At 39.1% G+C, this 22,539-nt stretch overlaps 1 protein-coding gene across 2 annotated transcripts in view; it reads left to right on the forward strand.

Annotated features, from left to right (window-relative positions):
• tmem132e (transmembrane protein 132E) overlaps positions 1–22,539 on the forward strand; it is a 1,128,337-nt gene that overhangs the window by 1,072,426 nt on the left and 33,372 nt on the right. For both annotated transcript variants that reach the window (XM_034177754.1, XM_034177753.1), the window contains one exon: positions 4,122–4,401. In XM_034177754.1, coding sequence (XP_034033645.1) covers positions 4,122–4,401 — 280 coding nt within the window. The remainder of the gene's footprint in view (positions 1–4,121; positions 4,402–22,539) is intronic.

The following is a 22,539-nucleotide window of genomic DNA, read 5'->3' on the forward strand; positions in this document are numbered from 1 at the left end:
AAAAAGGCATGGCTGCAAAAGTAGAGATACTGGACTGACCTACGTGCAGTCCTGACTGGAGAATTTTGAAACAAAAAATGCAGCAACCACAACCTTGCACTGTTGAACGCCTTAGGACTTGTTTGCAGGACGAATGGGACAAAATTACGCTTGAAACGCTTGGTATCTTCAATACCAAAAAAAAAAAATTAAAAAAAATTTAAGCAATGTGAGAAGGAATGGCAACGTTACAAAGTAGTACGTTCTTTTGCGTCCCAACATTTTTTGAAATGTGTTATAGGTCTCAAATACAGGAACGGACGGATGTATATTAAAAAATGAAGTTGACACGTAAAAGCATTAAACATCTTGGGTTCTTCCATCTGTTATGAAAAGAAGTCAAAGTAAATGTAAGAATTGCTGCAGGGTTGCTCTTTTCATTTGTATTTTACATACTGTCACCACTTTTTCTTGAGTTGGGGCTGTAAGCTGAGGGTCAGTTGACTACAGAAGGTGTGTGACCTGTTTGCAGGTTCCTGTAACAAATGTCTCCCTGGTTACCAATAGTACCGTTTTAAAGTGTGTGTATATATATATAAAACTGCACAAATTAAACAACATTTAAGACTCATTCAAGAATGATGCGTAGTTCCTTTGAGAAATATAGGTGGTAATATGACTGAATTGACTTTCAAACATGGAATTGACTTTCCAACATTTCTGTCATGGATCTGTTAAACATTTACTGCAAAAGAGAAATATTTACATCTCTTAACTTAGATTTGCCAAAGCTGCAAGTTGCATATATCACACCCAGTGTCACTTATGGTTCAGTGTAGCTACCTCATTAGCTCCATCAGTTCATTTATCCCTCCATCCATTTCCCACAAAATATTTGGGGATAGCGTAGGGTGTCCTCAGGCTACACACAAGGCACCACAAATTGACATCTCCCTTGTTTCTTGTCTGATATTCTCAGGCTTTCCCCGGGTCAAAAGGGACAAATAATCCCTCCCTTAAGTGCAGAAGGAGCAGCCTAATAACATTTCCAAAATGCTTCAACTGGCTTCTTTATTTGTGAAGGAGCAGCAGTTCTACTCTGAGCTCCTTTCAGAAGTCAGAACTGCATCTTATCTGGTTGTAACTGTGGGTTTTGTTTTTCTTTGGTAACTAACCAAAGATGGAGCATAAATCAATCGTAATTTGAGTTTTGACTTCTGACTCAGTTCTCTTTACAACAACAACCTGCAGCAGCACTCATATTTGCATATTTACTCCAGTGCCATTTAAAAGACCGGCTCATTCATTCATTTCTTGCTAGTTTGTTCATGTGCCTCCTGTGCTGGCTGCTCTCAGCCTTGCCACCTCTTTTGCACATGCCTGTGGTACACTTTTTACTTTTTGGACAGATTCGTAGTTTTTGCACTTGACTGTTCTCATTTGGTCAATAAAATCCCTTTTTCACTTAGTCGGTGTATGGCTGTTTGCATTTTGGGGTCCAGTTTATTAATCTGCATAACACCAACTCGAGAGACATTATGTGGTTCAGGGCTGTTTTTAATCGAGGCCAAATTTTTATTTAATATATGTCAAACAGCATTTCTACATTGTAATTGGCCACTCTGAATCAGAAGTGTTGCTTGCCAACAGGCAAGGTAGGCCCCAGGCTAATAGGGGGCCCACCCGAGGGCTGACAAATGTAAAACTACAGCCACACCCACCTGTTGCTTAGATGGTTTAAACAATTACTCAGGGCGACAATGACTCATACTGTAGGAGGTGTCCTATATAAGAGAACTTTTTTATCTTGTACTTTTTAATAAAAAAAAGAGTTACAGATAATGACATGACGAACGACAATTAAACAGCTACACTTAAAACAGAATGGTGATGAACAGTTGGATTGGTTGGAGGGACCCCCTGTGAATTTTTGCCTTAAGCCCCAAGCCCAGAATTTAAAACATTGCCAGTTTGTCACCAGTGTCTTTGAAAACTGTCACCTCCATGAAAGGTTGTAGATAACATACTCTGGGATATTGTGGGGTTTTTTTTTTTTTGGGGGGGGGGGGGGGGTTCAGATCAATTATGTTTTGGGCTACAGCTGAGGAATTGAAGCTTTTTAAGGTCCAGATCAATTAATGTACAATTATATTAAGGTTAATTGCAGTGTGTTTCCCGTAATACCACTATGTGTGAATTTTACACAGTGAAATATGGGGATCCTCAGGCATCAGTTCTAGGACCACTATTATTCTCTCTTTATGTAGCACCTCTTGGTCAGATTATAGCCAGAAGCAGGGGTGAACGTAACTGGTGCTGTTGGTGTAAAAATACTCGTCAGTGATGCGCAGCAGAAAGCATGAAGTTGAGCACTTTTCCTTCAATCTGTCACCTTCATTTTCCTCCTGAGAAGTATTTTCCTCCTTGTTCTAGCACCAGTTGTGTGTACGCCTGGCCATAATTTTACCTTTCAAAGTTATGATGATGTTATACAACCCCTGGCAAAAATTATGGAATCACCGGCCTCAGAGGATGTTCATTCAGTTGTTTAATTTTGTAGAAAAAAAGCAGATCACAGACATGACACAAAACTATAGTCATTTCAAATGGCAACTTTCTGGCTTTAAGAAACACTAAAAGAAATCAAGAAAAAAAGATTGTGGCAGTCAGTAACGGTTACTTTTTAGACCAAGCTGAGGAAAAAAATATGGAATCACTCAATTCTGAGGAAAAAATTATGGAATCACCCTGTAAATTTTCATCCCCCAAATTAACACCTGCATCAAATCAGATCTGCTCATTGACATTGATCCTATGCCATGACATTGACCCTATGTGTCTTTTTGCAAGGAATGTTTTTGCAGTTTTTGCTCTATGGCAAGATGCATTATCATCTTGAAAAATGATTTCATCATCCCCAAACATCCTTTCAATTGTCCAAAATATCAACATAAACTTGTGCATTTATTGATGATGTAATGACAGCCATCTCCCCAGTGCCTTTACCTGACATGCAGCCCCATATCATCAATGACTGTGGAAATTTACATGTTCTCTTCAGGCAGTCATCTTTATAAATCTCATTGGAAAGGCACCAAACAAAAGTTCCAGCATCATCACCTTGCCCAATGCAGATTCGAGATTCATCACTGAATATGACTTTTATCCAGTCATCCACAGTCCACAATTGCTTTTCCTTAGCCCATTGTAACCTTGTTTTTTTCTGTTTAGGTGTTAATGATGCCTTTCATTTAGCTTTTCTGTATGTAAATCCAATTTCCTTTAGGCGGATTCTTACAGTTCGGTCACAGACGTTGACTCCAGTTTCCTCCCATTTGTTCCTCATTTGTTTTGTTGTACATTTTTCGATTTTTGAGACATATTGCTTTAAGTTTTCTGTCTTGACGCGTTGTCTTCCTTGGTCTACCAGTGTGTTTGCCTTTAACAACCTTCCCATGTTGTTTGTATTTGGTCCAGAGTTTAGACACAGCTGACTGTGAACAACCAACATCTTTTGCAACATTGCGTGATGATTTACTCTCTTTTAAGAGTTTGATAATCCTCTCCTTTGTTTCAATTGACATCTCTCGTGTTGGAGCCATGATTCATGTCAGTCCACTTGGTGCAACAGCTCTCCAAGGTGTGTTCACTCCTTTTTAGATGCAGACTAACGAGCAGATCTGATATGATGCAGGTGTTAGTTTTGGGGATGAAAATTTACAGGGTGATTCCATAATTTTTTCCTCAGAATTGAGTGATTCCATATTTTTTTCCTCTGCTTGGTCTAAAAAAGTAACCGTTACTGACTGCCACAATCTTTTTTTCTTGATTTCTTATAAATAAAGCATAGTGGACACGCCTCAAATGCACATGCGCTATGCGCTTTGGACCGTGTTTGTGTGTTCCATGACTCTGTTGTAAACAGAATGTTACTGGGTCCTGCCTTGTTAAATTGGTGGCGTAAGCTTTACAAAACATGTGCTTGCCAGGTTTTCAAACCAATCTTTGGATTCTCAGTGACGTGAAGTTAACGTCTGGAAGCAGCTCCTGATTCTTGCTGGTTTGACAGCAAGCACAGCGTTGGCTGTTCCATCACCCTTACCTGCTGACATTTTCTTGTCATTTTCCTGACACTTTTGAAGGAGCACCAGAGACAGCGATGCAGATGATGACGAGGATGACCGCCGGGTGAGTCGAGGCTGCACCTTGCAATATCAGCGGGCCCTGGTCAAAGTCTTGACCCAGTTCCACACCACCTCCACCGAGGGCACCGACCAGGTCATCACCATGCTTGGACCTGACTGGCAGGTGGATGTCACAGACCTGGTCCAAGACTCTTTGAAAGTGGCCAATCCCAGGATAGCAGAGCTGGCGGACCGAACCATCCTGGTGGGTCTGGAGCTGGGATCCAGTGTGCTCAAGGTAACGTCATGGCGTTTGTCTATCAGTGAAAAATGGTTTTGTGGGTGACAAGTGATATGTGTCCACAAGAAACATAAAAGCCATCCTGGGTTCTTTGATTTGCACTCCACAGTCACCAAAGTCAAGGTCGACTCATTTCAGGATTACAGTATTTAAAACGTATTGAAGCTAATAATCTTTCTGGGTTTCTAGCATCTGATCAAATGGGGAATGCTGGTTCTTTCGTATCTGAAACCTTTAAACCTCCCAAAGGAGATTATCTCTTTGTCTCTGCTTGCCAGCAGGATTACTTAAAAAAATATAAAGACTTTTATGAAAGACAGCGGAAACATCAGCTGTTAGTAGAAGAAGACAGCCACGACCTTGTAGAGAACTTATACTAATTGTATGTCAATAAACATCAAAAAGGACCCAGTTTAACAGAAAATATCGGTATCATGTAGAAGACACAAGAAAGCTGGGCTTAGAAAATCATAAAGGTCCATTGGGACTTAACCCCCAGTTCATGGTGGATAACCAAGTTGCCCAGCTGAGCTTTAACGTGTGTATGACTGGCTGAATGTGAGGCATCATTGTAAAGCGCTTTGAACATCTCCGCCAGATGGGAAAGCACTATCGAAATGCAATCCATTTACCATAAGACCATCGGCTGCAAGAACCATAAAATCCACATGGAGTTTGGCTGTGAGGCTCAACAGCATGCATATTCTCATCTAACGAACTAAAAGGAACATCTAGACTTCTAGATACAGAGCCAGGAATTAATGATCATTATCTTTGACATTATGAAACAGAGAATTTGATCAAAAACAAATCTTGATAAAAATGACTCTGATCCCATTTGTCACAAAACAGATTGTCCACAAAAGCAGTTTGGTTGGAATCCAGATAAGAAAGCAGGATCTGTTTGACTGTGATGTAGTTTTGGATGAGCGTCACTTACTAGTTCACGTCATATCATGTTCAAACACTCCTGGTTTACTCAGACAGTAAAGTTTTGTCTCATCATTTTGTCAGGTTTTGTCTTTATAACACCTTTTTTGAAATGTTTCATTTAAATTTAGGTTGTCTTGTACAAAGATCTCCTCTTAACGTTTGACACTCATTATGTAGTGAAGAGTCTGCGCCGCATTCTGAGTCATTTCTAGTCCACTCATTCCACCAGAAGATGGCACTGTAGACTCCTTGTGTGGAAATAACGTGACAAACCGAACAGCATTGATTAGTGTACAAATAATGAATATTTATGATTGCATTGAAAATAATATTTGCACGAGTTGACAGATGGAATGTACAGTTCAACGAGATGATGCCAAGTTGATTGGTGCATTCCTTCTTTCAACACATTTTATGACACCTAAATAGATCTGAGTCATTGGATGTTTTACTTAAAACTAGAAAGGTGTTTCTTGTTAAAAACAGGAAGTAGAGAGCAGCGGGACACAGATGGGTCATGGGCCCTCCAGCAGTTGACTTCGCCCCACAGGTGACCCACGAGGAGCTTAGCAGTGTCTGTGGAAAATACGTCCATTTTTCTCAATCCCGTGAAATATTGTGATAGGAACTTGTTCAGTTCTTCATCTGATAGCGCGCCTATGGCCGCTAAAGATGTCCGCGCAAACATTGTGGCTACTGCATTTAGCTTCCTCGAAATGCTAATGAAGTCATTCAGTAGAGCGAAACATATGGGACAACAACACTGCAAAAACCGACATCTAAAAAAAGTTAAAAAAAACAAAAAAAAAACACTTGTTTAAAGAAAGTTTGACTTAATTTTTGTCTAAATAGAAAAATAATCTTGTCAAGCATTTTTTTTACATAAGAAAAAATGTCTTATTTCTGGAAAATGTATCTCGCTTTTTCTTAATAAGTTTTTCCAGCTAATATCAAGCTGTTTTTAAGCAGTAACAAGGAAAGGCAATGCTCTAAAACATGCTGCTGGGTTTAGTTCTGTCCACTTGCTACCTCTCTTTAACATAAAGTGCTCTTACAAGTTTTGGATGTTGAACTCAACTTGTAACTCACCTTTACAAGTTGAATTGAGTTGTAAAGTTGAGTTACAAGTTGAGTTCAACGTCCAAAACTTGTAAGAGCTCTTTATGTTAAAGAGAGGTAGCAAGTGGACAGAACTAAACCCAGTAGCATGTTTTAGAGTGAATGGATTTCAAATCATACAAGCAAAGAAACAGATTGTTTTCCTTATTTTAACAGAGGCTAATCTTAAAATAAGAATTCTATCTAGTTTTAAGGCATATTTGATTATTCAGTGCCTAGACATTTTGCTAGAATTGAGAATTCTAACCAAGTCATTTTTTCTTACCCCACTGGTAGATTTTTTTGCTTAATACAAGACAATTTGGCTACATTTTGAACTATTCGGCTTATTTTGAGAGGGACCGTTTTTGCAGTGAATGCATGGTAAATGGAACCAAAATGCATGGTGCAGACATCAGTCATATGATGGAAAATCATGAATGTCACATGACAGGCAATACACCAATCAAATGACAAGGATCTAATCAGGTGACATATAACATATACTGCTCACCAGATTTCAAACTAAACTTACCTGACACATTGCAGCTAAAATACAAACGGTTCAAAGCCAGTGGGCCTCATGCAACGTTTTTGTATTTTTAACTTTTTAACTTCACATTTTTTGTGCAATGAGCTTGTATGAGTGCGCCACACCAGATTCAGCAAATACCATATAAGGATACGTGCCCTGCCCCATATGTCAGAAGTGCTCATTCTGGAAACTGGCATTGATGACATAGAAGAAGAATTTTACGAGGACGGAGATTTATGTTCTGTTGTCACAGATACACAAAAGAAAGTGTGGAATTTTTAACAACATAAAGCAATGTAACGGAACAAACAACGGGTGGTCGTTCTTCATGTATCATGTATCATGTATCGTGTATCGTGACCGTAAAGCAGAGGTCTCAAACCGGTTCCAGAAAGGGCTGAGAGGGTGCAGGCTTTCTGTGCAACCACCCACTCCAGCAGGTGATTTCACTGATTAACTGATTTCACCTGCTCAAAGTGATGTTAATCAGTGAAATCACCTGCTGGAGTGGGTGGTTGCACAGAAAACCTGCACCCTCTCGGCCCTTTCTGGAACCGGTTTGAGACGTCTGCCGTAAAGCGTTACAACGGTTCTTGCACAAGATTTTCCTGAGGTTTTTAGTATTACTTCAATCCATGCAGCAAAAAACAACACAATTTCAATTTCAATTTATTTTATTTATGTAGCGCCAAATCACAACAGAGTTGCCTCAAGGCACTTCACACAAGTAAGGTCTAACCTTACTAACTCCCAGAGCAACAGTGGTAAGGAAAAACTCCCTCTGAGGAAGAAACCTAAAGCAGACCAGACTCAAAGGGGTGACCCTCTGGTTGGGCCATGCTACAGACACAAATTACAGAACAATTCACAAAACGAATATACAGGAAATGCTGTTGGTGCACAGGACAGGAGGGTCTCCAACACAAATACCACACCCAACTCTGGATGGGTGTGGTGTTAACACAAAAATTAACACACACAAAAAAAATACTACTGTCATACAAAGATGCATTAAACTTGATCACCACAGGAAGCTTTTCTGTTTTTCGTCGGCCACGTTGTGGTGGTTACTGATAAACTCTGGTTGTGCTCGGTGTTAAATGTCCAGTTGTATCACATAACAGAGAGAAGGCGCAAACGTCTTCGTCAAGGATGCTGCACAGATATAGTGACGCCTCGCTGGTAGTTTATGGCGACAGAGAGACGTTAAACATTTGTGAGAGGTTTCATCATTAGCAAAGACCCGTTTCAGCCTGTCGCTACGAGAAAAAAAAGAGTTATGTGATGGATGTGTTTGATGAAGGAGAAGCAGAGAGGTAAGATAAAAGTCTTGAATCCATCATTTTAAATGAGCAATGGATCACTTGTAATATGTTGAAGGCGATGAATAATTATACATTAGTTTGCCAGCAGACCTACGCTGCCACCCGGACTCACAGAGAACACCAAACAAAATAAATAAAAGTGTTCGGGACAAATTTTAAGCACTAAGCAGAGCCACGTGAAAAGAATATTTGATTTTTTTTTAACAGCAATACATATAATAATTTGTTTTTATTTCATTTATGGTCTGCGTTAGAGCAGGCTTTACTTATAAAGTCTTATTTCTCTTTTCTACGACTGTTGTTTTCCTTTTATTTCAGAACCGGCTCCGTGTGGCAGACCTTCTTATTCATGCCGGATCTCTTCCTCTGTGTAAATATCTCTGAAGGAGGCGCTTGCTGAAATGTCAGCTTAATAAAACACTTCAGTGCAAAAAGGTTCTGGACTGATGAAGAGTTCCTGCTTCAATATCTGGCACCAAAAAGAGAAATCGATTCTCACACACACATTTCGTGTGTATTTCAGAACTTCTACACAAACATGGTGCAAAAATTGAAATGTAAAATATTAAAAAAAAAATTTAGCTCCGTTACACAGTTTATTGGATATGATGATTAATTACAGTGTGATTAACAACAGCGGTTGTTCATCAACACACTGTAAATGTGTCGGGTTTAAATAAATATCGTTTTATGCACAAAGTCACGTAAAGAAAAATGAAGAACAGTTGCGTATTCTTTTTCCCACATTTGTTCTTTTTTTATTTCCAGTTGTTGCATCATATCTGTATGTTTTTCATTTAATTAATCATGCACACAGGAGTGTGTGTGTAAGGGAGGGAGGGAGAGAGAGAAGAGAGAACTAAATAACACACACACACACACACACACATATATATATATATATATATATATATATATATATATATACAGTAGTGTTCAGAATAATAGTAGTGCTATGTGACTAAAAAGATGAATCCAGGTTTTGAGTATATTTCTTATTGTTACATGGGAAACAAAGTACCAGTAGATTCAGTAGATTCTCACAAATCCAACAAGACCAAGCATTCATGATATGCACACTCTTAAGGCTATGAAATTGGGCTATTAGTAAAAAAGTAGAAAAGGGGGTGTTCACAATAATAGTAGCATCTCCTGCTGACGCTACAAACTCAAAACTGTTATGTTCAAACTGCTTTTTTAGCAATCCTGTGAATCACTAAACTAGTATTTAGTTGTATAACCACAGTTTTTCATGATTTCTTCACATCTGCGAGGCATTAATTTTGTTGGTTTGGAACCAAGATTTTGCCCATTTACTAGTGTGCTTGGGGTCATTGTCTTGTTGAAACACCCATTTCAAGGGCATGTCCTCTTCAGCATAAGGCAACATGACCTCTTCAAATATTTTGACATATCCAAACTGATCCATGGTACCTGGTATGCGATATATAGGCCCAACACCATAGTAGGAGAACCATGCCCATATCATGATGCTTGCACCTCCATGCTTCACTGTCTTCACTGTGAACTGTGGCTTGAATTCAGAGTTTGGGGGTCGTCTCACAAACTGTCTGCGGCTCTTGGACCCAAAAAGAACAATTTTACTCTCATCAGTCCACAAAATATTCCTCAATTTCTCTTTAGGCCAGTTGATGTGTTCTTTGGCAAATTGTAACCTCTTCTGCACGTCTTTTATTTAACAGAGGGACTTTGCGGGGGATTCTTGCAAATAAATTAGCTTCACACAGGCGTCTTCTAACTGTCACAGCACTTAGAGGTAACTCCAGACTGTCTTTGGTCATCCTGGAGCTGATCAGTGGGTGAGCCTTTGCCATTCTGGTTATTCTTCTATCCATTTTGATGGTTGTTTTCTATTTTCTTCCACGCGTCTCTGTTTTTTTTGTCCATTTTAAAGCATTGGAGATCATTGTAGGTGAACAGCCTATAATGTTTTGCACCTGCGTATAGGTTTTCCCCTCTCCAATCAACTTTTTAATCAAACTACGCTGTTCTTTTGAACAATGTCTTGAACGTCCCATTTTCCTCAGGCTTTCAAAGAGAAAAGCATGTTCAACAGGTGCTGGCTTCATCCTTAAATAGGGGACACCTGATTCACACCTGTTTGTTCTACAAAGTTGATGAACTCACTGACTGAATGCCACACTACTATTATTGTGAACACCCCCTTTTCTACTTTTTTTACTAATAGCCCAATTTCATAGCCTTAAGAGTGTGCATATCATGAATGCTTGGACTTGTTGGATTTGTGAGAATCTACTGAATCTACTGGTACCTTGTTTCCCATGTAACAATAAGAAATATACTCAAAACCTGGATTCATCTTTTTAGTCACATAGCACTACTATTATTCTGAACACTACTGTATATATATATATATATATATATATATATATATATATATATATATATATATATATATATATATATATATATATATATATAGACAGCAAATCCGAGGTGGATCTGCATGTTGAATTGGCACAGGTTTTACATCGAATGCCATTCCTGACGCTACCCCACATTACATGGAGAAATGTGGCAGGGGTGGGATTTGAACCCGGAACCAATAAGGACTGGACATGGTGGAAGTCTTGTTTGTTACTAATTGATAAGTGATGAAATGGTTCAGTTTTGGACAGAATTGCTCAAATGTTCAGGCCACATGGAACCACAAAGAATCCATAGAGTGCCAGCAGTGGTACCAGACCGGTACTAATCACACAGCAATCTGAAGCACTGCTACACGTGTGCAGGTCGGTTCAGTGGCAGGGTCAGCTGTACATCCTCGAGTGCCTCGCAAAGATTTTCCATCAGAGAAATTAACTCTGTGGCCTCGACTCAAGTAGAACTTTGGACAAACGAGTGCTACACCGCCGTCTGAATAGCGCCAAATATATCAGCTGGTACAAGGTATTGACATGTACACACACGTACTCATCATTGATTTCTATTTAATCCACTAGATGGCGGATGCAGCCTGTGAGCTGTTGCCAGCAGCCGCCATCTTGTTTAGCGTTATTCCGCATCTTCAGCATTAGGTTAAATATACTCAACAAAAATATAAACGCAACACTTTTGGTTTTGCTCCCATTTTGTATGAGATGAACTCAAAGATCTAAAACTTTTTCCACATACACAATATCACCATTTCCCTCAAATATTGTTCACAAACCAGTCTAAATCTGTGATAGTGAGCACTTCTCCTTTGCTGAGATAATCCATCCCACCTCACAGGTGTGCCATATCAAGGTGCTGATTAGACACCATGATTAGTGCACAGGTGTGCCTTAGACTGCCCACAATAAAAGGCCACTCTGAAAGGTGCAGTTTTGTTTTATTGGGGGGGGGATACCAGTCAGTATCTGGTGTGACCACCATTTGCCTCATGCAGTGCAACACATCTCCTTCGCATCATCCGTGAAGAGAACACCTCTCCAACGTGCCAAACACCAGCGAATGTGAGCATTTGCCCACTCAAGTCGGTTACGACGACGAACTGGAGTCAGGTCGAGACCCCGATGAGGACGACGAGCATGCAGATGAGCTTCCCTGAGACGGTTTCTGACAGTTTGTGCAGAAATTCTTTGGTTATGCAAACCAATTGTTTCAGCAGCTGTCCGAGTGGCTGGTCTCAGACGATCTTGGAGGTGAACATGCTGGATGTGGAGGTCCTGGGCTGGTGTGGTTACACGTGGTCTGTGGTTGTGAGGCTGGTTGGATGTACTGCCAAATTCTCTGAAACACCTTTGGAGACGGCTTATGGTAGAGAAATAAACATTCAATACACGAGCAACAGCTCTGGTTGACATTCCTGCTGTCAGCATGCCAATTGCACGCTCCTTCAAATCTTGCGACATCTGTGACATTGTGCTGTGTGATAAAACTGCACCTTTCAGAGTGGCCTTTTATTGTGGGCAGTCTAAGGCACACCTGTGCACTAATCATGGTGTCTAATCAGCATCTTGATATGGCACACCTGTGAGGTGGGATGGATTATCTCAGCAAAGGAGAAGTGCTCACTATCACAGATTTAGACTGGTTTGTGAACAATATTTGAGGGAAATGGTGATATTGTGTATGTGGGAAAAGTTTTAGATCTTTGAGTTCATCTCATACAAAATGGGAGCAAAACCAAAAGTGTTGCGTTTATATTTTTGTTGAGTGTGATGCACCGACTTAAACTTGGGTTAAAGTGATCTGAAAATGTTTTGTGCAGCGTTCACGTGACGCAACAAGTTGACAAAGGAGTATCAGCTGGTTACATAAAGGTTAAATAAATAATAATAAATTGTGGAGTGCGCTTTCATACCTGTGTATTATATGTAATATTAATGATGTGGAGAAAATGACTAAAATTACTAAATACAGGTTAGAAAATTATTTATTTTTTTGTGTCGATCTGTATTCTGTAAAGTAGTTTTACTGCCTGAATGCTTTGTCATGATCAATATTGCACCATTCGTTTAGCGATTCAGTTAGAAGTCTCACTTTCATGAGTCTCAATTTCTCCCTTTTTAATTAGTTTTTTCTTCACATCAGGTTTTCCATCCTGAGATATTCTGTAAGAGCAAATTCATAGAACAGAAATGCTTTTTCTCTCAGTTTGTTGGGTCAACTTGCTTCAGAAATTATGAATAATCTTACTTTCAGCTGGCTGGTGTGGCTGTTTCATTTTAATTATATTTTTTGATATTTTCTCAGAGAAGCGCTCCGTAAAGGCGACACTGCAGGTGTGTTAAGAGCAGTCTTTAATATTAATATCTTTAACATGATGTGATTGTTTGAAGCTCCTACTTTCCCATCTTTAACTTAACTTCATAATGAATTTAATTAAGGATCAGACTAGTATCTCGTGTCGTGGCACACATTGTGTGTTTGATGGTATTATAATCTGATCCTCTTCTGTATTTGTTTTGACAAATAGTGGCTGTACAAATATGGGACTGAGTTTGAATAAATGTAACAGCACAGTAATAGCACGGAAAATGCAGATTTATGCTGAAACTCTTAAAAACATTGATCATGCCCACATTGATTTCTATTTATGTCTGGTTGTTGGACACTAACCAAGATGGCAGCACACTGGCAAAAGCCAGCGAATGAGTGGATGGGCCCGGTCCTCCATCTATTGAGTAAATAGAAATCGATGGTACCCACCCACACCTCATAATTAGCCATCGTGATCCTGCTGGCCTTCAGAACTGCTGATATACAGTGGGGCCAAAAAGTTTTTATTCAGCCCCTGATTGTGCAAGTTCTCCTACTTAGAAAGATGAGAGAGGTCTGTAATTTTCATCATAGGTACACTTCAACTATGAGAGACAAAATGAGAATAAAATCCAGAAAATCACATTGTAGCATTTTTAAAGAATTTATTTGTAAATTATGGTGGAAAATAAGTATTTGGTCACCCAAAAACAAGCAAGATTTCTGGCTCTCACAGACCTGTAACTTCTTTAAGAAGTTTTTCTGTCCTCCACCTGTTACCTGTATTAATGGCACCTGTTGGAAATCGATATCTGTACAACCCCTGGCAATAATTATGGAATCACCGGCCTCGGAGGATATTCATTCAGTTGTTTAATTTTGTAGAAAAAAGCAGATCACAGACATGACACAAAACTAAAGTCATTTCAAATGGCAACTTTCTGGCTTTAAGAAACACTATAAGAAATCAAGAAAAAAAAATTGTGGCAGTCAGTAACGGTTACTTTTTTAGACCAAGCAGAGGGAAAAAAAATCTGCTCGTTAGTCTGCATCTAAAAAGGAGTGATCACACCTTGGAGAGCTGTTGCACCAAGTGGACTGACATGAATCATGGCTCCAACACGAGAGATGTCAATTGAAACAAAGGAGAGGATTATCAAACTCTTAAAAGAGGGTAAATCATCACGCAATGTTGCAAAAGATGTTGGTTGTTCACAGTCAGCTGTGTCTAAACTCTGGACCAAATACAAACAACATGGGAAGGTTGTTAAAGGCAAACATACTGGTAGACCAAGGAAGACATCAAAGCGTCAAGACAGAAAACTTAAAGCAATATGTCTCAAAAATCGAAAATGCACAACAAAACAAATGAGGAACGAATGGGAGGAAACTGGAGTCAACGTCTGTGACCGAACTGTAAGAAACCGCCCAAAGGAAATGGGATTTACATACAGAAAAGCTATACAAAAGCCATCATTAACACCTAAACAGAAAAACAAGGTTACAATGGGCTAAGGAAAAGCAATCGTGGACTGTGGATGACTGGATGAAAGTCATATTCAGTGATGAATCTCGAATCTGCATTGGGCAAGGTGATGATGCGGGAACTTTTGTTTGGTGCCGTTCCAATGAGATTTATAAAGATGACTGCCTGAAGAGAACATGTAAATTTCCACAGTCATTGATGATATGGGGCTGCATGTCAGGTAAAGGCACTGGGGAGATGGCTGTCATTACATCATCAATAAATGCACAAGTTTACGTTGATATTTTGGACACTTTTCTTATCCCATCAATTGAAAGGATGTTTGGGGATGATGAAATCATTTTTCAAGATGATAATGCATCTTGCCATAGAGCAAAAACTGTGAAAACATTCCTTGCAAAAAGACACATAGGGTCTATGTCATGGCCTGCAAATAGTCCTGATCTTAATCCAATTAAAAATCTTTGGTGGAAGTTGAAGAAAATGGTCCATGACAAGGCTCCAACCTGCAAAGCTGATCTGGCAACAGTAATCAGAGAAAGTTGGAGCCAGATTGATGAAGAGTACTGTTTGTCACTCATTAAGTCCATGCCTCAGAGACTGCAAGCTGTTATAAAAGCCAGAGGTGGTGCAACAAAATACTAGTGATGTGTTGGAGCGTTCTTTTGTTTTTCATGATTCCATAATTTTTTCCTCAGAATTGAGCGATTCCATATTTTTTTCCCTCTGCTTGGTCTAAAAAAGTAACCGTTACTGACTGCCACAATTTTTTTTCCTGATTTCTTGTAGTGTTTCTTAAAGCCAGAAAGTTGCCATTTGAAATGACTTTAGTTTTGTGTCATGTCTGTGATCTGCTTTTTTTCTACAAAATTAAACAACTGAATGAACATCCTCCGAGGCCGGTGATTCCATAATGTTTGCCAGGGGTTGTATAAAAGACACCTGTCCACAGCCTCAAACAGTCAGACTCCAAACTCAGCCACGGCCAAGACCAAAGAAGTGTCGATGGACACCAGGAAGAAAATTGTACATTTGCACCAGACTGGGAAGAGTGAATCTACAATAGTCAATCAGGTTGGTGTGAATAAATCAACTGTTGGAGCAATTGTAAGAAAATGGAAGACATACAAGACTATTGATAATCTCCCTCGATCTGGGGCTCCACGCAAGATCTCACCCCGTGGGGTCAAAATGATCATGAGAACGGTGAGCAAAAATCCCAGAACGACACGGAGGGACCTGATGAATGACCTGCAGAGAGCTGGGACCAAAGTAACAAAGGCTACACACTACACAGAGAGGGACTCAAATCCTGTAGTGGCAGGCGTGTCCCCCTGCTTAAGCCAGAATGTGTTCAGGCCCATCTGAAGTTTGCCAGAGAGCATATGGATGATCTAGAAGAGGATTGGGAGAATATCATGTAGTCAAATGAAACCAAAATAGAACATTTTGGTAAAATCTCAACTCGTCGTGTTTGGAGGAAGAAGAATGCTGAGTTGCATTCCAAGAACACTGTATCTACTGTGAAGCATGGGGGTGGAAACATCATGCTTTGGGGTTTTTCTGCAAAGGGGACAGGACGACTGATCAATGTTAAGGGAAGAATGAATGTGGCCATGTATCATGAGATTTTAAGCCAAAACCTCCTTCCATCAGTGAGAGCACTGAAGATGCAACGTGGCTGGGTCTTCCAGCATGACAATGAGCCCAAACACACCACTCGGGCAACGAAGGAGTGGCTCCGTAAAAAGCATTTCAAGGTCCTGGAGTGGCCGAGCCAGTCTCCAGACCTCAACCCCATAGAAAATTTGTTGAGGGAGTTGAAAGCCCATGTTGCCCAGCGACAGCCCCAAAACATCACTGCTCTAGAGAAGATCTACATGGAGGAATGGGCCAAAATACCAGCTACAGTGTGAGCAAACCTTACAGGAAACGTTTGACCTCTGTCATTGCCAACAAAGATTATGTTACAAAGTATTGAGTTGAACTCTTGTTATTGACCAAATACTTATTTTCCACCATAATTTACAAATAAATTCTTTAAAAATCCAACAATGTGATTTCCTGGATTTTTTTTTTTTCTCATTTTGTCTCTCACAGTTGAAGTGTACCTATGATGAAAATTACAAACGTCTCTCATCTTTCTAAGTAGGAGAACTTGCACAATCAGGGACAGACTAAATACTTTTTGGCCCCACTGTATTTGTATGTGCAAATGAGAAGAAACCTGTTATGGATGCAAAGCATTTTAACCTATAGAGATTTAGTTTCTTGTTACACTAAGTTGACAATGAAAGAAGCCAATGAGCACGTACTAGCAAAAATAGTTAAGATTTGTTGCTAAGTGCCATTTTTGAGTGAACGTACCGCGGCCATCACAAAACTTTCTGGGAATGTTGTTGAGACCATAAGCTAACTCTGACAGAAAGTTGTAAGATATTTTTGTTGATGTAACTTTCTTGTAGTTAATGCCATGAAAATAGTATGAAGACAGATTTGACAGACCTTTGACAGATCATCTGAGATATGAGCATTAAAAGTTGTAAGGATGCGCTAATTAGCTGAAACTTTGTCAGCATGTATCTCATTAATTAAGAAGATATGAGCCCAAAAAAAAAAAAGATTTCTAGTCATCCCACAAAGATTTAGAAAATTCTGAGAGAGGTTAGCAGATTCGTCTTTGATTTATGACAAAATATCCCATAAGTTAAACTTAGCTTTAGCCTCTTAGCGGTCATATGAAAAATTAGTTGTTGTTTTGAGTTATACTGTTTGTGTTTTGTTGTTTTAGTTAATTTTGTCTTTTTGATAAAAAAAAAAATGTTTTTGTTGTGGTTTTTTGTTTTTTGCAGTGTCCAGAACGCAGCTGTTGTGCTAGCTACCCACTTCTCCTGCAATTTCATAAAATCCTGCTCTACCAAAGTATAAACTGTTCCAAAATACACATTTTGATAACTTAAAGGCAGTGGTGGGCACACTTCTGATAATAGATAATTATCAAAGATAATGTTTGCATTATCAGATTATCTTTTTAGAAAAATTTAAAAACCATCATCGGACTAATTATCTTCTGTTGAATTACCGTCCAATAACTTTTAGACCGATAACGTACTAAACTAAGCTGAACAGTGAAAAACATTTTTAAAACTATTAAAGCTGTTGAGACCTATCTGTTAAAAGTTTCTAATAAGCATGTTGTTCTACTCTCTGCAATCAGAAACCACTCTATCGTCTGTAAGCAAAGGAGAACTGGTGACCAAAAAAAAAGTCATTTCCTTTAACACCATACTAATATAATCGCAATGTCACCAAGTCATCCAGAAGCATACATGTTTAACTTATGGTTCAAATTTTAACCAGTCATTTTAGACAAGTTATTTAAAATTATTGTCATGTCTGAAGTTTATAAAGTGAAAATATCAGATATATGTTTTCATTTTAAAGTAATGTGCTAATTTTTAAGGTTTTGTGAGCACATACTGTGCCAGGCAGCAATGCATTATGGGTAGCATAAGGTAATCTCAGACGTTCACGACAGGACAAATGCATTTCAGACACTCTGTTCAGGGTCCACAGATAACAGCATTAAACTCTAGTGCCTAAAACTCTCGTGAATATATTCTCTGGGTTTATAGACGTTAGGGTATTTGTGTTTGTTAAATTCCACGCATCTTAAATGTAGCAGACACGGATTATCTGGAATTTTGTTTATTTTTTCAAGGCCGCTACTGCCATCTACTGGCCAGGAGTGTTCATGGCAGTATTAAACGTCTGGGTACATGGCTGCTCTCAAAGTGTTGGTATTGTCCATTGTCCAGGCACTTTTTGTGTGCATATATGTTAACTTTGTATTCTAAAACTACGGTTAGAAGTAATTCCGACTCCTTATCGGTCCACACGAATGAGGTTGGCGCCATGTTTTTAGTTTTTGTGGAAGTGACGACAAGAGAATAAGGCTCCTGATCGGATAGAATTTTAATCAGTACCGCCACCCAAAGGTTTGGCAGACTAATTACAACACATTTATACGGTTCGATGTGGATGGATTTTTTTTTTAAATGACGTAGTGTGGATGAAGTTTTTTCCCCAAACTGAAAGGGTAACATATTCGGTTTTACAAATACCCGACAACGTGTGTACATGGCCTTATGTCTGTGAAAGGCACTATATAAATAAATTTACTTACTTACTTACTAATATTGAGTGCACGTTTTACAACATCATAAAAGTTTTAAAACATGCAATTGCGATGACACTTCCAGGGCTCCGTAAAAATGCCAGTTTTTACAAATAAAAATGGAATATTTTACAAAAGCACATTTATCTTTAAACCAACACACGACACACGTCACATTAACGTGTTGGTTTACATAATGGATTACTGAACCAATCACTGTTTAGCACTTTTACCCAGAATGCTTTGCGGTCTGTGTTTGTTACAAAACCTCAGAATTAGTGCCTTATTCAACATTAAAAGATATATGTTATATTTTAACTTTGTACAAATGACAGAATTGACATTAATGGAGTTATTCTATCAGTATTTTCAAAAAACCATAAGTTAGTATGACTTTATTTTTCAAGACCTCCGCCTGACCAGAGTGTTGAAATTGATAGGGAGCTAGCCTTATGGTTGCTCTTGGTGTGCGTCTGTGGTGGGAGTGCTGTTGTAAACAAGAGCTTCCAGCAGGGGCAGAATGTTGAAAGAAAAAATGATTATGATTAATAAAGAGTTGATTTCGTGGGTGCTCTCAGAATTTGTCTGTGCTGCTTCCTGCAGGGGGTGGCATGGTCAAACATTCTTGCTTATTCTTTGGGTCTTTTACCGCTTTTGATGCTTTCAAAAGTGATCGTGTTAAAAATCAATTTCAGCTCTTTAGTATCCCATAGACAACACCGGAATTTATCGATTATCTGTAACTTCTGATACATTTCTGGGTGGTTTATCGGTTTATCTTTATCAAAGATAACTTTTCAGTTATCTTATTATCTGTTATCGAAGTTAATTTTTTGGTTATCTGTGCCCACCACTGCTTAAAGGTAGCATAATTTGTTTGGAGGATTATAATACATTCCCTTCAAGTGATTCACACTCATCTTCAACCGCTTACTCCAGTTGAGGGTCGTGGGGGGCTGGAGCCTATCCCAGCAGTCATAGAGTGCGAGGTGGGGTACACCCCAGTCAGGACGCCAGTCTGTCGCAAAGCCACATATAGACAAACAAACACATTCATCCCCACAGACAATTTAAAGTTGCCAATCCACCTAACCTGTGTATCTTTGGATGTGGGAGGAAGCCGGAGCACCCGGAGAGAACCCACGCAAACATGAGGAGAACACGCAAACTCCACACAGAAAGGCCACAGGTGGGAATTGAACCCACGACCTTCTCGCTGTGAGGCAACAGTGCTAACCACTAAGTCACTGTGATGCCTCCTTCAAGTAATTATTATTTTTAAATAGCATTTGATGTAGTAGCTAGCAAGGTAGTCTAGCTTAGGTCCAAGCGCAGAAGCTAATTTTACAAAATAGCATCTTGAGATTGTGAGTAAATAACATGTTGTGTGTGTTTTATCTGCTAGCTCTACCTTGTAGCCCATTAATGACACTGTTGTAGCTTTGACGTTACATAAAAGCTAAACAGTCTCTAGCGATCTGTGGCGATTTTCCCTGTTGTGCACACACTTAAAGTGCTGCCATGTGAGGTGCTCGTCAGGTAACCCGTTAACCACTGCGAGTCATTTTTCAGCGTTGGCACCAGGACATGGTTCCGTTATGATGGTCAGACAATCAGCGGTCACTGAGACCAGACTGAAGCTCCAGCTGCTTCCTGTCCAACTTGAAATATTTCCTCAAAGTGTGGTGTTGAAGGGAACCAAAATGAGATCTCTGTGGACTCACGAATCCTTTCAGCATGAATGATTGATTGCTTTAGAAATCTCAAATTGCTCAGAAGATGAAAGGTTTTGTGGAGCATATTTTAGAAATAAAAGTGAACCCATCGTGCCGATTTTGGGGAAAATGAATATTGTGTCCAGTCAATCTCAACAATAGTCTTCTGAATGAGATCATCAGCCTGTCTGAAGATTTTAATTATTCTTAAAGGTCAATTTAAATTGTCCAGCAACTCATGAATAAGAATGAAGACAAGGAAAATCTCTGATGCATTTCATGTGCACGGTCGCTGAACATCTTTCTTTTGTGGAAGGAATTATTGCATAAATTATGTTATTTCTATTATGCAGTGATGCCAAAGGGGGAAAAAAAAAGGAGTTAGGTATTTATAACACTGGTCAAAAACAAAAAACAACAACTACAAAAACAAAAAATTCTTGCATGGAATTTGAGAACTGATTTGGGGTCATTTTGGGGTGCTGAATCTGAATCTGAGCTCAGATCTCCTCTATCACATCACTTTTTTTTTTTTTTTTTTTTTTTTTTTTTGCAATCTGCATGTTCTGTATTGATGGATTACGCAAAAACTACTCATTCCCTCACGACTTTGACCCTGCTAATCATGCACAAAAGCCACTTCAAAAGCATAGTTTTTAAACCAGGTTCATGAAATGTGAACAAGAGCCGTAATATCGTTTATGGCGCCGAAGAGGTGTGCGAGACTGCAGCTTTTGCTTCAGTGCTTGATACGAGAAATATGTTTTCATATCTCAAAAATGTGATGTGACCAGTGTTGCCACAGTTACTTTGAAAAAGTAATCCAATTACTGATTACTGATTACTCCTTGAAAAAGTAACTTAGTTACTTTACTGATTACTCAATTGTAAAAGTAACTAAGTTAGATTACTAGTTACTTTTTAGTTACTTTCCCCAGCTGCTGACAACAACCCACGTCAACATGACAATGATACCTGTTTTGCCAAAACTCACTTTATAGTCACCCTTTCTTGACTTCAATGAAAATAAATACTTGTTTTATAAAAAGTAAAATAAAGACCTCTTTCTTGACCTCATATTTAACTGTTGACAGCACTGTAACAGTAAAACTTGCATTGTCAAACCTACATTGTTTATAAATGTAACTATTAAATTATAACATTTTTCTAACATTTAAATTCTGTCTAAACATTTTACTTGTCGAAATTATTATTATTTTAAGCAATATTAGTAGTTGTAGTAAAAAAAACGGCTTCAAAACTGGACCTTTAATCTAGGGGTGTTGTGGGGGAGGGGGGCACATCCTTGCCCCACGTCCCCATTCCATCTGGATTCGCCCCTGCTTTGGCGTTTGAGCACAAAGAATGGATAACATTTATTTATGCAGAAAACAGGACCAGATTTACAGGTAAGAAAGTTTTATTGCGTTTTCACATCATGTGGTCCTCAGAAAGAGAGTTTAGGTGCATTTGAGTGGAAAATAGTGTTAGTTGTTGACGCGTTGCGGAGTAGCTATCAGCTGCTTTTAACGAGACGATACGGAGCGGCTCAGCTCAGAATTCTAAATAAAGGAAGGAAAAAAGTATAAAAATGTCTTCGTAAAGCGCAGTGCAGGTGTGCTGATCACCGCGCTTTAAGAGGTGAGGACGAGTCGAGCAGCTGCAAAAAACCGTGGATGAAAAGCTCACAGCTCGCTTAAAGTGGGCAGTTCAGTCGAACCCTGACCTCCTGCCCACGGACCAAGTTTAATGCTGCTATCGACCCACAATGCAAAAATAATAGTAACGCACAGTGACATGGAGAAGTAACTTTAATCTGATTACTGATTTGGAAAGATTAACGCGTTAGATTACTCGTTACTAAAAAAAAGTGGTCAGATTAGAGTAACCGGCATCACTGGATGTGACTGGCAAAAACTGACAGTAGATTCAGATTCAACACCCCCAATTTACCCAAAATCCAATGAAAAATTCCATGAAGAAAAATCGTGTTGATCAGTGTGATCTGTATTTACAGCAGAGCAACGGCTTTGTAATAAATCAGGTGGATATTTGTGGAATTATGGTAATCTTTGGGATTTATCATTAATAGCCGATTGGCACTGATGATTATTGATGATCTGTCGCGCATTTGCATT

The sequence above is a fragment of the Thalassophryne amazonica genome, chromosome 9, assembly GCF_902500255.1.
Source record: "Thalassophryne amazonica chromosome 9, fThaAma1.1, whole genome shotgun sequence".
NCBI lineage: Eukaryota > Metazoa > Chordata > Actinopteri > Batrachoidiformes > Batrachoididae > Thalassophryne > Thalassophryne amazonica.